Source organism: Cricetulus griseus, assembly GCF_003668045.3.
Source record: "Cricetulus griseus strain 17A/GY chromosome 1 unlocalized genomic scaffold, alternate assembly CriGri-PICRH-1.0 chr1_0, whole genome shotgun sequence".
Lineage (NCBI taxonomy): Eukaryota > Metazoa > Chordata > Mammalia > Rodentia > Cricetidae > Cricetulus > Cricetulus griseus.
The window spans coordinates 88,520,389-88,535,080 of NW_023276806.1; the positions used below are offsets into that span (position 1 = coordinate 88,520,389).

General features: G+C 38.6%; 1 protein-coding gene across 2 annotated transcripts in view; it reads left to right on the forward strand.

Annotated features, from left to right (window-relative positions):
• The window catches only part of Plch1 (phospholipase C eta 1), a 207,416-nt gene that overhangs the window by 140,645 nt on the left and 52,079 nt on the right, over window positions 1-14,692 (forward strand). For both annotated transcript variants that reach the window (XM_027391714.2, XM_027391717.2), the window contains exons 7-8: window positions 8,783-8,876; window positions 10,694-10,897. In XM_027391714.2, coding sequence (XP_027247515.1) covers window positions 8,783-8,876; window positions 10,694-10,897 — 298 coding nt within the window. The remainder of the gene's footprint in view (window positions 1-8,782; window positions 8,877-10,693; window positions 10,898-14,692) is intronic.

Consider the following 14,692-nt stretch of genomic DNA (forward strand, 5'->3'; position numbering starts at 1 on the left):
GATGTGTGTCTCTAAGATGGAATAAGAGAGAAAAGACACAGATAAACTGATAAGGAACCAACAGAGGTGTTCCTTGACCAGTTTCATGGGGAAATTCATCTCGTTTAAATGCCAAGAGAACCATCTTGAGCACAGCCCATTAGCTGTCACTTATCCTATTCTTTATTTAAGCCAGTTAGCACTTTATTTATTGTGAATGGACTGCTGCTACTACTACTACTACTACTATTATTATTGTTGTTATTATTATTAGACTATGCAGTATGTGGTAGGATAGGGCTAAAAAGATCTGGAAATACACCTTGCTTTGACTTGATCACATTTACCTCTGTATTAGTTGCTTTTCTATTGTTCTGATAAAATACCATGCCCACAGCAACTTACAAAAGAGAGAATTTAATTGGGCTTATGGGTTCCAGAGAGTCAGAATCTATGATGACTGAGAAATAGCTGAGCACTCACATCTTAAACCTCAAGCAGGAGGTAGAGAGAGCAAACTGAAAATGAGCCATTTGAAACATCAGAGCCTGCTACCAGTGACAGACCTCCTAATCCTTTCCAAATGGGTCCACCACCTGGAGCCCAAATACTCAAACATATGAGACTTTGGGGTCCATTCTCATTCAAACCACCAAACCCTCTCATTCTCAAATCTGTGAGTCATTTAAAGTGCTTTTGTTAGCCATATTGCCCTGGCAGAATTACTGTAAGAATGGAAATAGTTGTTTTTTAGTTAATTTCTTCTATTAATTGTTCAATAAATGGTCATGTTCACTTAATTATACAGATTTGATCATTTACTAGGAACTTGTGTAGGATTACAAGCGATCAGGTATCCAAAACTGTACTATATAAAACTGTTTTATAATTCTATAGAGAATAGTTTTTTTCTTTATTCTTTGTACAACTCAAGGATATTTAAAAATTAATAAGAATTAAAAAAGACCATAGAGATTTCTGTGATAAAATTTCATGACATGGAGAAGACTTCATAATGAAATGAGAGTGTGAGGAAATAGGAATACCTGTGTATGTTTCATGACAGGTCTGATGACACATGGACAGACATACAAACATGGGGAAATGTAATTGGTGGAAAGGCTGTGATTGGATCACTCTTGTTACTTCCAGTGAGTCAGTCCCTTTCAACTCTGAATTTGCTGGACCTCTGAATAGTTTCAACCATGTGACAAGAGACTATGGGTTTTCATTTCCATTCTTGAACATAGGGAAGGGAGAGAGAACCGAGGTTAAGTTAGTAACTTTGGTCAGTGATTATCATCAGTCTGTACCTTCATGCTTATATCATAGACCCTCCACAAATGCCCTGGGGTTCAATGCTGGTGCTGTGAAAGGAAGATGTCCGGAGAGATCATAGGTCTCTACAGCCACTCCACTTCCATGCAGTTGTTTTGTTTGGTTATTCCTGAGTTGCCATTATATATATTAACTGAAGGAGGGTTGGAAGGACAGTTTAAAACTAGCTCCTTGATGATTCTAAACAGGCTTCTTGGAGCCCTCTTGACAGGTCTTTTCTTAGCCTCACTTTTAATAATCCACTTCTATAAAGAATCGTGCTGTTATCTTAGCCAGGATTCCAATGCTCAGCACTGAAACTCTTCAGCCTGTTACTTGCTCCCAGGCCCTAGTCGATGTCTGAACTTGAGTTCCCTTTTCCTCCTGGAAGTGCTTCATCTATTCATCCTCATTGTTCCTGATTTTGAACCTTGCTTTCAAGGTTCAAATTGGGCAGCTGGTACCCAATTTTCCCATCTCACAATGTCAAAGTAGAGGTTTGGTCTTGAATGTGACTGAGATATTCAGAAGTGCAGCAATGTGAAGAATTAAAATTAAAATGCATGAATCTAGTGACTTTAACTTCATCTTGGCTGGTGGAATCACTCCAACCCATTTGAATGTCAGTAGTGCACATCGCTTGCTAAGGGCCATGAGTTTCTTCCCCTTTTCTGGCTATGTTGAAATTCTGCCAGTAAATTTTCTGTTTGGGGGGAAGCAGAAGCCAGTGCTGTGTAAAGTCTGCCCTGGCAGAGCTGTACCTAGTTTTTAATTTCTAAATTAGCTTGAAGCTACTTACATTTGGGTAGGGCTTGAAACAATGTCTGTCTGTCTGTCTATCTATCTATCTATCTATCTATCTATCTATCCATCCATCCATCCATCCATCCATCCATCTATCTATATTACTGTATCTCAAGAGGCAGAAACTGCAAAGGAACATTTTAATGTATAGAAACCTTAAGGCTTGATATTTCAAACACTATATAACTGAATCACAGGTAGGGAAATGTTTGCAACACAGAAAAAGAAATAATGAGTTTCCTTTGTGTGGAAAATGCTTTTCTGGGTTGGTGCATCTGTAAATACTTTGACCTTACTAGTAATCAATAATGTAAACTTAAGCCAAAAGATTATTATTTTAACCCATTACTTTAGTGACCATTAACAAACATGGTAGCTACTTTAGCTTTTAGATGGTCTAAATATTTAATACAGCAGTTTTACAAGTCTGAAAATGTTCAGAATTTATCAAATTTTGATCCCCTTTACCTGTAGTCACTTATCCTAAAGAAACAGCTATAGAAAAAGAACATTAAAATAGCTATAAACAGCATAATATACAGAAAATGTTGGAAAGTTGTATGTGTCAGCTTTCTTTAGAATGAAGAAAAATTGAAGACAACCTAACATGTGCAGTAAGAAGATCATTAGACAAACAAGAGCTTGACAGCATTTGAGTTTTGAAACTGAATTTGCTCAATGAGACAAACCTGAGGCATTTTGGACTCTGTGCCTTTGATTCATTATCTTCTTGAGACATAAAGTTGGTTACAGACACCAGAATGCTCATCTTTTAAAATATACTCAGTTGCAAAATGAAACACTGCTCTTGTCACGGGTAGTATCAAGGATTAGGTGAAATCAAATACTGGTCCATGGACAGATTCTTATTTCCCTCATTCATCCCCACCAGACAGACACTTAGAGACTTCTCTTAGGGCAATATTACCAGGTATGGTGAGTTGAATATTGATGCTCAAAGATCTAAGTGGTAATTCTTAATACCTTTGAGTGTATTGGAGCTAAAGTGAATGTTGATAGATATAGTTAAGATATTAATTCAAGGCGTGTCTTAAATCTGAAAGTGAGACTTTCCTGTAGAAGAGCAGTAGAAATGGGCACATGGGAAGAAGGCCATAGGAAGAAGAAATGCTCATGGGAAGAAGGCCATAGGAAGGAGAAAGGCTCATGGGAAGAAGGTCCTAGGAAGGAGAAAGGCTCATGGGAAGAAAGTCCTAGGAAGGAGAAAGGTTCATGGGAAGAAGGTCATAGGAAGGAGAAAGGCTCATGGGAAGAAGGTCATAGGAAGGAGAAAGGAACAAGGGAAGAAGGCCATAGGAAGGAGGTGGAGATCACAATACACCAAGGGATGGTTGCATGCCACTTTCTGATACAAGGGGAGGTAGGGAGAGGTTCTCCCTCTGAGACTTCAGGGTAGTGATCCTTTTCTACTTTTCTAGCTTGTACATTCACTCCAACTAAAACACTCAAGCCCTAAGATTGCCAGGGCCAACCATGTGTTTGAGGAAATTCTATACTATTGAACAACAACAAAAAAAGGAAATAAATAGAAACAAGAAACTTACTGGAAGTAGAACAGAGGCAGCACAGGAATAAGGAAGCATCAGAAACTGGTGTTAGTGTCATTGGAATAAGAAAACGATAGCCGTAAACAGAGAAGGAAACAGTATGAGAAAACATTCAGAGGGGGGAAAGGAACTCTGAGAAACTTAAAGTTTGAGAGTAGAGAGGTAAACACAATGGAAGGTTTATAAAGTGGAGGAAATAGACCAGGCAGAACTGAAAATAGAAAATGATCAGTACAGGGGACAGAGTTATCAAGCAATAAAAAATGATAAGCATAAAACATGATGAGTCTCTAGAGAAGCCAGTTGAGGGCAATGAACACTATGGAAGATGAGCCTCTGAGCTGCAAATCAAATTCATTATTTTAAAATTAAAGTGAGAAACAAACAAACAAAAAAACAAAAGACCAAAGCTAAGAGAGTGGAGGCAGGTTGCGTAAACAGGTCTGGCACAAACACAACATCAGGACTTTTCCAAAGCCACTTGGAAGCTAAGAAATATAGGAGCAATGATTCCAACCTGGAGCAGTCTGCTACACTAAACTGTAAAAAAAAAAAAATAAGTGTGTGGAAATAAAAATCACTGAATATATGCAAAACACCTATGCAGACATTTGACTTCCTTAGAGCTTGGCTGTGGGAGTGATACCGTGATGTCAAGGCAGAAGCATATCAGACAAAGCTTGAATCAGACAAGCTTAGAAGAAGAAGAGGGACAATGAATTCAAGAAGGGGACAATGGAATTCAGAGACCATTTCTTGCCTTTCTGTTATGTGCAAAATATACCAAGGAGCCATTAGAATCATGGGAAATATTTGTGGTAGACTTACTAAAATTCAATCAGTAGGAATTGCAGCAATCAATGAACCCCCAAAATACCATTAATAAAGGGAATGTAATTTTTCTGCATAGCGTATTCTCCAGTGTTCAATCCTTGTATAGCTGGAATAATTTAAACACCAGATTATTTAGTAAGTGTTATGTGCGTGCACTGTGGGATGGCAGGCAAAGTGGGAAAACTTTGTTGCCTCAAAAAATCTTACCTTAGATGTAGCTTACATAATGTGTAACATAGTAAGTCAACAAGTAAGTGTATAAAATGGAAAAATACTGTAAACACAATGAGGAGTGTGGTGATCCATTTTAAAAGAAATGTTAAGATTCAGCTTTTTTTGCCTTTGAAGGAATGATTCTGGGTAGGGAAAAGGGAAAACTGCATTAAGCCGTAAACAGAGCGACTTGGAAGTTCAACAATATTAAAATTTGCACATTTTGTTTCAGGTGTGTGTTTGATGTGCTAGGGAATCATGGCTACAAGAAATGAAATCATTCACTCCATTGACTCTGTTTTGAAGTTTCACTCGCTTGGAAGATAAGCAGGGTTGGAATGTGGACATTTTTACAGACATGTTACTGGTTTCTACAATTCATCTGTATTGGGTGTATTTACCTATAATGTGAGGGCTTTTTCTCTTCTAACTGATTTTTAAAATAGAGCAGTTAATAGAGCAGAATAGAATCCAGTTTTAAATAATGCAAAAAGTCAGATTCCAATAACTGACTTGAAAATTGTAAAACCTTCAAATGATTCATAAATATCACCTACAGCCTTCAAATATTTTAGGAGAAATGAAGAAAAATATCAAGAGGTTAGGTCTATATAGAAGAAAAAGGTTTAGACTTAAAACCCAGAAGGTCCATTTTGTACCTTGGTTCCTGCTTCTTACAGTTTTGAGACTTTGGTGGTACTACTTAACTATTCTCTTCATCACTTTTCTTATCTATAAACCAAGATGGGAAACATTAAGTTTAGATGTCAGTTGTTGGGGTTGGAGAGGTGGCTCCTGATAAAGAACACACACAACTCTTGTAGACAACCAGAGTTCTCTTTCTAGCACCCACCTCAGGAGCTCACAACTATCTGTTACTTCAACTGCAGAGGGTCTGATGCCCTGCAGGCTTCAAAGTCCTTGTATGGCTCCAGGGACAGACCTGGCTTGTAGAAGAGGATGAAGAAAGGAGACAGACATAGAAACAAATAACTAGCTGGAGATGGTGGGCTGGATTTTCTAATAGAGTCTCAGCACCTGAAATCTCAGTGTGTTTATTATATATACATTTGAACAGTGAGGTGGGGGTGTTGCTTACATTGAATAGGAGGTGAAGTTAGTAATACAGTTATTCAAGAAGGAAGGGTTTATGGTGTACAGCTGGATCAAGGAGACAGTTTTTGCTTGTCTCAGTTGGAGCAGTTTCTGTAGTGGTAAAGTTATAAATATCTGGGAAAAGAAAGTGGCATCTGCACACACTGTCAACACCAGCACTCAGATCCCAGAGGAAGGCTTTGCCATTTCTTTGAGCCCAGCCCAAGGAAGGCACTGCAATTTTCCTGTGGGCCTGGGTCTTTGGAGTCCTTGCCACATCCATGTCTCATCAACAGCACACATTGATTCTGGACTCCACACGCTTAAGCCTTCTACAGCAGGCACTTGTGCACAATGTGAACATTTAAAAATAAAATAGATTGTAATAACTATTTTGCATGATATAAATATGCAAATGTAAAAAGTCATCTCAAAGAGAGGCTTAAAAATGAAAACCAGTCATGCCATTGAGATGCTACTTACACGAGAAGGCAGTGGGGCAGTAGGGGAGCGAATTCAGTCTTTAGCTTCATTAGCAGAGTTTAAACAGTCAGTCCTTATGGCACGCTGTAATTGGTAGAAAGTTATTTCTAGAAATATTTTAGTTTTGTGAAGCCTTTACTAATATTTTCATTAATTTGGTGAACATATTTTCAAGTATGATTTTTAAAAATCTAATTCTGCTTTGTGTCTTGAGGTGATAATGAATTGTCTGCTCATCTACCATCACCTCTACCCTAGAATGATGGGTGGTTTGTTGTTTGTACTTTGCTTTAGATCTCATGGGCTCCTTGTGGTTTATTTGAGTGTAGCTTATGGCTTCTGCACTTGGGACAAATGCCCTCATACATGAATAATTCCAAAGGGAACTCAGTCTGTCCATGGAAAATAAAGTTATCAGTGCATTTTTCTTTTTCTTCTTTTCTTCTTTCCTTCTTTCCCTCTTTCCTTCCTTCCTTCCTTCCCTCCCTCCTTCCTTCCTTCCTTATTCTCTTTTCCTCCTCCTCTTCCTCCTCCTTCTTTTTGTTGTTTTTGTTTGTTTGTTTGTTTTGAGACAGGGTTTCTCTGTGTAGCTCTAGCTATCCTGGAACTGTCTTTTGTAGACCACACTGGCCTTAAACAAAAATCTGCCTGCCTCTGCTATCAAGTGCTGGGATTAAAGTCGTGTGACACCCTGCCTAGCTGTGGTGTGGTTCTTTTTATATTATGAGAAATTACTGTTTAGATTATGTATGCTAAGTCTAGCTTACAGTAGACTAGCTACTGAGCTGCTCACAGCCTTCTGTGTCCCTGGGGTTCATTCCTTGGAGACATTGCCATTCTGTTTACTTAACCATATTTACTGTGATGTGGTTAAGATTATGGATTTTATTCAAAGGATGCACTGCAATTATGCAACTAGTTTGGAAACCAAAGCACTGTGTATTTATTAAACTAACAAAAATATCTCCAACCAAACAAGCAAATTGCAGCCTTTTCTCCTGCAGAAAGCTTAGATGCTATTAAATAAAAATTTAGTAAAAAATATTTAAAACAGCTGGACGTTGGTGGTGCATGCCTTTAATCCCAGCACTCAGGAGGCAGAGGCAGGCAGATCTCTGTGAGTTCAAAACCAGCCTGGTCTACAAGAGCTAGTTCCAGGACAGCCTCCAAAGCCACAGAGAAACCCTGTCTCGGAAAACCAAAAAAAATATTAAAAAACAAAATTAATAAAAAACAAAATAAGGGGGCTGTAGGTATGGCTCAGAGGCTAAGAGCACTGGCTGCTCTTCCAGAGGACCTGGGTTGAATTCCCAGCACCCACATGGCAGCTCACAACTGTCTGTAATTTCAAGATCTGACACCTTTACACAGACATATATGCAGGCAAAATACCAAAGCACATTTAATAATAAACAAATCATTTAAAAACAAAAACAAACTAGATTTTACTAAAACCCATTGAACCTAAAAGACAATGGGCTCTTTGAGGAATATAACAGAAATATGTTTTCAGTATTCATTATTTTATAGTGGCTCACAAGATTGGCTTCCTTTATCATTATTTGAAAATGTCACTGTTAGATTCCTGAGTAAATGGATTTTTCTTTTCTTAAATAAAAATAACACTTTTTCTTCTTGCATTACGGGGATATGACCTAAAGATTTATAAATGTTAGACAAAGGTGCTACTATTTGGGTACAATCCCAGGCCTGCCCTCAAGCTTTATGTTGGTCTTTAAAGAAATTATCTCTAAAGAGTTTCCTTTCTTTTATCGTGTAACTCTACACGAAGCAGCCTTGAGACTGACAGTATAATAAGAGCATGTGCTGCCTTGTTGGTGCTACAAAATATTCCCCCAAGTATTCATTCCCTGACCCTCACCAATGCCCTGTAGTCATGTCAAAGGTAAGTGACATTTGTGGTCACCAGTTCCTATGAGATGGTTGACCTGAACAAAACCCATGCAGTTGCAGTTGTTAAACTCTCTCCTCAGCCATTTGTTAACTTGTGCTCACTTTTGTGTTTCCGAATCACCATAGCTGACTGCTTAGTGGCAGATTCTTTAAAGCTGAATTTACTTTGAAACATTGCATTTTGATAGACCGCAGTTTTCTTCCTACATATGTTTATGACCATTACACTTTAGTTTTTATGTAAAAATCATTCATTTTTATAGATTGCTACTATATAGTGAGTGAGTTTGGGGCAATAGTTTTGCATTAATTTTCTTTTATTCCTTCGTGGAGAGCATTTGTCTAAGAGTTGAAGGGCTGTGTTGACTGACCAAAGCTGAGGGATGCCTGGACATGTTACCATCATAATCATCCTCCAAAGATAAAAGAAAGGAATGAGTGTGGGAACGTCACACAGTGCTTGCTGCAGCCCCTGAAATGTCAAATGTGGAATGCTCGTCAGTACAAACTGCTGCAGTAGAGGGGAACACAGCTCATGAAGTTGCAATGCTTTCTTTCTGTTGCACTTTCTTTAGATGAGTAATGTGACAATCGACTATTGTCTTGACATCATAAAGAAGTTTGAAGTTTCTGAAGAAAATAAAATGAAAAATGTCCTCGGGATTGAAGGTAACCAGTCGTCTTAATCTGTGTTTCTCTGTGTCTCCCACCTACTACATTAAATTTTATTATAATTTCTAGGAAGCAAAACCAGGAAGTATTCATGAAATTTCAGGTAATTCAGATAAAGCCCGAAAGCAATCATTTTTTCACATAGCCAATTCTCTGGTTTTGTTTTTCTTATTTTTGCAGTACTCCTTAAGCTACGATTGTGTATGACGAATGCCAAGAAATATTTGGAATTTGCTCAAATGGATAATTTGTCTTTAGAAATAGTCTTGTCCTGATGATTGCAGGAAGGGAAATTTGGCCCCCAAACAAATAGTCTACAAAAGTTGTGACTTGAAAATAAACATTTTTAAATAAAATGTTAAGAATTAATTTGGTTTTTCCCAATTGGTAGTATTTCAGAAACTGTGAAAATGGAAGTCTTGACAACTTTACCACCTCATTTTATTGATAGGGAAAGTAAGACCAAAAGAAATTAAATAATTTACTAACAATTATGCACCCAGAATCTAGCTCCTAGGATTTATACATAAATAATATGATATAAATATAGTTACTGTGTGTATAAGTTATGTCCCTTTAAAAATATACAGAGAAATAAATGATAGTATTGCGATTTCCCAAAAACAGATAATTTTTAACTGAAGAATACTGAAACCCAACACCCTGCTCCCAGTATCGGTGTAGACAGATAGGGGTGTGTGTGTGTGTGTGTGTGTGTGTGTGTGTGTGTGTGTGTCTGTGTGTGTGTCTGTGTGTCTGTGTGTGTGTGTGTGTCTGTGTGTCTGTGTGTCTGTGTGTGTGTATGTGTATAAGAGACTGATCTTCACTATATTACTCAGGTTGAACCTGAACTTCCGGTCTCAAGCTCATAATGCCATGCATGGTTTGATAAGGAATCTTTAATGTCACATACTTATTTACTGTGTGGAAGAGGATTAAAATGAAGGGGAATAATTAAAATTTTCTATTATTAAAACTATTTTAAAACAGAAGAAAAACTAACTTGGGCCTCTTGGGCCACCAAGATATAAATACTTTTCTTGAAGCTTCCCCCAAAGATGCAATCAAATATGGTATCTGGTTATAAACATAAAGCTTGGAATGAAGCAACTGTGAAGACTCAGAAGACAGTTACAGATTGAATTTTACCAAACAAGTCTCAAAGACTTGAAAATACTTATCATAAAGGTGCCTACTTCTGGCCATTCATGTCTTAATTCATGAATCCATGACGATGGCCACCTCTTCCACACAAGTTTTGTTTTGAAATCTTATAGAAAAACAGGTAGATTTTCTATACAAACTTTTAAGCACGATTTCTAAACTATTTATGTGAAAGCCATTGGCAGCATTTTCCCCAAAGCCAATTTCCTAATTAGTTACCCTCTAATTATGGCAATGTTTAAGTGTTTAGCTTTATACTTTACCATGTGCAGTTTTTCAGAACATCTTAACAACTTACCAGTTAATGGTTGATTGAAGTATAAATATGGTTATAATACAACACTGATCACTCCTGAGGTCACACTAAATAAATATAGTTTGAGTTTAGTAGTTAATAAATGCCTTTGTCATGACTTTTTAAAAAGGTGTTAATTAATTTTTCTATAGGATATATTTAAGTGGCTACTCCCCAAGACATATTTTTTGATATTCTTTTTGGCATCAAGCAAAACTCTCATTACCCCAGTTGTCACCACAAGCATTGTCCTGATACTTGCTTGTAACTGTTCTTGGACCACTTTTTGTCTCTGTTAGCATCAATTAAGGAGCCATTCTTTGAAAGCTGTGACATTTCACTCTTTCTTCTGAAGGTTTCACAAATTTTATGCGTAGTCCTGCTTGTGATGTATTTAACCCTTTGCACCATGAAGTGTACCAAGATATGGATCAGCCACTCTGCAACTACTACATTGCTTCATCTCACAACACATACCTGACTGGGGACCAGCTCCTTTCTCAATCCAAAGTGGATATGTATGCACGGGTGCTACAAGAGGGCTGTCGGTGTGTGGAGGGTAAGTGTAGTTTGTCTGGGCTCTGATGTGATTGGTTAATAGTCCATTTAAATAACAAAGGCCAAAAAGGTGTTTCTATACTAATTAGAAATATTTGTTCATTATCAACTCATTTTTCTCTCTGTCTTCTTATTTTTAATCACAAGGGACAGACCAATGTGCCAATATTTGGCAAACATACCCTGAATTATTTTAAAAAACATTACAAATAACAATCTACCTGAAAAGATGTTTTAGAATAAAAAAAAAAAACAGCAAACATAGTTTAGGACAACTATTTTGAAGAGACTTCATGGTATATGGTATATATTTATTAAATTGCTAATGAGTTTGATCAGTAAGTACACAGATATGAGTAAGATGTGGTATTTGACTTTGAAGAGCTCACAGATTATCAGGGAGCACGTACAAAAAATAGAGGATTCTATTGGTTGAGTCACAGACATGGTATAGGGACTTTAGTGTAGACAAATAGAATGTACAGTGGAATTTAAGTAATCAAGCAGACCTGGGTCAAGCCTAATGGTTTTAGGCTCAAATTTTTATTTGGGGACCAGTGAAGTAATTTCCCCCTAAGAGAGAGGGTTATTTTGGCCTACTACCTGAAGGGACCAAATTATCACGATGGGGAAGGCAAGATAGTGAGAGCATGAGCAGGGTAGTCACATTGCATCCACAATCAGGAAGCAGAGAGAGGTGAGTGCTGGCTGGTCATCAGGCTTCCTCATTTCCCCCCCTTTTTTTTATTCAGTCTGGGCTCCAAGCTCATGAGGATGGTGTCATCCAGGATGGTCTTCCATCCTCAGGTAATCTCTCTATCTCTTCATCTCACAATGCATTCAGTCTGTTCATAGTTTCCAAGGTCTTCAAAGTTTATATTATTTAAGGTTTGGTCTCTTCTGAGACTTTGTTACTCATAACTTGGAGCCTCCTGTAAAATCTAAAACAAGTACAAAGGCAGAGAGAACATAACCATTTCCAAAGTGGAGGAATGGGTGCTTAGCCCAGGAAGATCCCACCAAAGCAACCTTGAAACCCACGAGGGTGAGCACCAAGCCATGTACAGCTCTATCCAGTTCAAGTCCCACCACCCCTCACTCTAGCATCTTCCATGCCTGCAAAACCAGCTCCATGTGACTACTGTCAAGTTCTGCTGCTGCTTGCCATGTGGCCTAGGCCAATTGGACCATCACTGCAGTGGCCTCTGTGTTCTTTTATGGCTGTACCTGGGAAAATACTTCCTTCATTAGCCTGACTCAAGCACGATGCCTTGGAAGCTCTTTTTGTTAAGAAAATGAATGGTTTTCAAATGAGTTTGCATTGTTCGGGAGCTTTGGACTGTGCCCTCCTGTCTTGATGTCTTATCTGCAAATCGCCTAGTGCAAAGTCCTGGTTTTTCCTGAATGCCCTCTCCTGATTGCTGGAGCTTGAACCCAGAGCCTCAAGCATTGTACCTTTGTGCTGTACCATTTGAACTATACCCCAGCCTAGTGGCACTAACTTGTTTAATAATTATGGCCAGTCTCTCTTGCCCTGTATTCACTTTTAACATTCTTTAAAAAGTAGATTTTCTTTCTGAACTGTATATTTGCATGTCTTTGTGTTTCAATTTCTGCTATATTTCACTGTAAATCTGTATAAATATAAAGGACAATGGTAACTATGACATACCATGAATGTTATTGTCTTCAGATTTCTTCTGCCAAATAAATTGATCCTTTATTTTTAGATCCAATTTCATTTAAGTTTCAGGACACAGAGACAGTCAGATTTTTTTTTTTTGCCAGAGTATACCATGAATAGCCTCCTAATAGAGTTCTTGATTTCCCCTGTTCTGCTTTCTGTCTGCATTCTGGATTTTGGGAGCTATAGTAGAATGGCTTATTAACATCTATGGCTTTGTCTTAGTTAGGGTTTCTATTGTCGTGAAGAGACACCATGTCCATGGCAACTCTTATAAGGGAAAACATTTAATTGTGGTGCATCACTTACAGTTCAGAGGTTTACTGCATTATCCTTGCGGTGGGACATGGTGGTGTGCAGGCAGACATGGTACTGGAGAATCTGAGAGTCCTACATCTTGCAGACAACAGGAAACGGTCTGCCTCACTGGCAATGGCTTGAGCATGTATGGGACCTCATCTCCATAGTGTCACACTTCCTCCAATAAAGCTATACCTACTCAACAAGGCCACACCTCCTAACAGTGTCACTCCCTTTGGGGGCCATACAGCTTCTTTAGATACTTCGACAATCCTTCTGTAGACTGGTTCCAGAGGCCTCTGAGTCACTGTTTAGTTGTATCACACCAGTTCCTTACCAGTTTTCGGTATTGGTTATTCTTCTCATTACTCTGACCAGAAAGTTGGTAACAAGCAACTTAAGGGGGAAGGAATTTTTGTCACTGAATCTGAGGTTTGTGAGCACAGTCATCATGGTGATAAGACAGCAGTGAGAGAAGCCTGTGGCAGAAACAGAGGGGTGCTGGTTTGTAATTCCGTGCATCAGGAAGCAGAGAGAGGGGAATGAGGATCCCTAGCTTAGGGTTTGTAAACCTGCAGGTATAATATCCAGCTTACAGTTTAGGCAGTGCTGTGTAAGTCTGGTATGACCCACTCACATATGTAGTGTATGTTTGTAGGGGAAGAGCAGAAGTGGGAACTGATCCAGGGGAGTGGTGGAGCACCTACTATTATTATTTAAAGGAAGAATTCAAAATACCGGAGTAGCCTGGTCTGCTTATGCAAGCCTCTGCCAACAGCTGCTTGCAAGACTGAGGCTGAAAGTGCAACGCAGGCAGGATAACCTAGTGAGACCCTGTTTCAAAATAAAAACAAAAAAGGATTAGTGATAGAGCTCTAGTGGTAGGCTTCTAGATTCAATCTCTGGTACCTTAAAAAGCAGTGACTAAATAGTCAAAAGGTAAACCTAAGAGAGCTCAGTGAGAGAATTGAAGGGTGGAAGTAATGAAGAGGAAACTTGAGTGCATGATGGTACTGTTCTATGCTGATGGAAATCCAATGGGAAGAGCAGAAGATAGTGCAATTTTCTCCCTGCTGAGTTGAGAGTGACTTTGTAACATTTAAACCTTTGTCTTTCTCTAGCATTTGGATAACAATATCTGACCTTAACAGAAGGATCAAGAAAAGATAAAGGTTTCATGAATCTCTATGGACATGGTAGTTAAAATCAAATATAGACAAGCAAATTGGTGGGCTGATGGCTGGGTATCTTTCTTATGAGACAATTTGATGCTTTAGGTGTGTGTGTGTGTGTGTGTGTGTGTGTGTGTGTGTGTGTGTGTGTGTGTGTGTGTGTTTGCTGGGGGTGAGACTTGAGAGAAAAGGAGATTGTATTGGTTGCTTTCTATGAGAGGAAGAGGATAAGAGCTTTTGAAAAAACTCATGCCTGATAATTCTTACATTCCGATGGAAGTAGGAAGCATCACCCACTCCTGTGTACAATGGGTAGAGTTGTTTAGGGCACTTAAAGAAGATCAGCAAATTCCTGAAAACAGCATCAGGGAATGGGAGCTGATAAGTTAGGGAAGATGGAACTACTTTCAAAAACCATCTTTAGTGATGCAAAATTTGTCTGCCTAGCTCTTCCTACATCCTCACTGCTTGAATATAGGAGTAGCAAAGACTGGCTATAGGAGGACCTGAGTTCAATTCTCAGTACCTATGAGCAGCTTATAACCCTCTGTAACTCTAGTTCCTGGGGATCCAATACCCTCCACAGGCACCAAACACACTTGTGCCACACAGATGTACCTGCAGGCAAAACACACACACA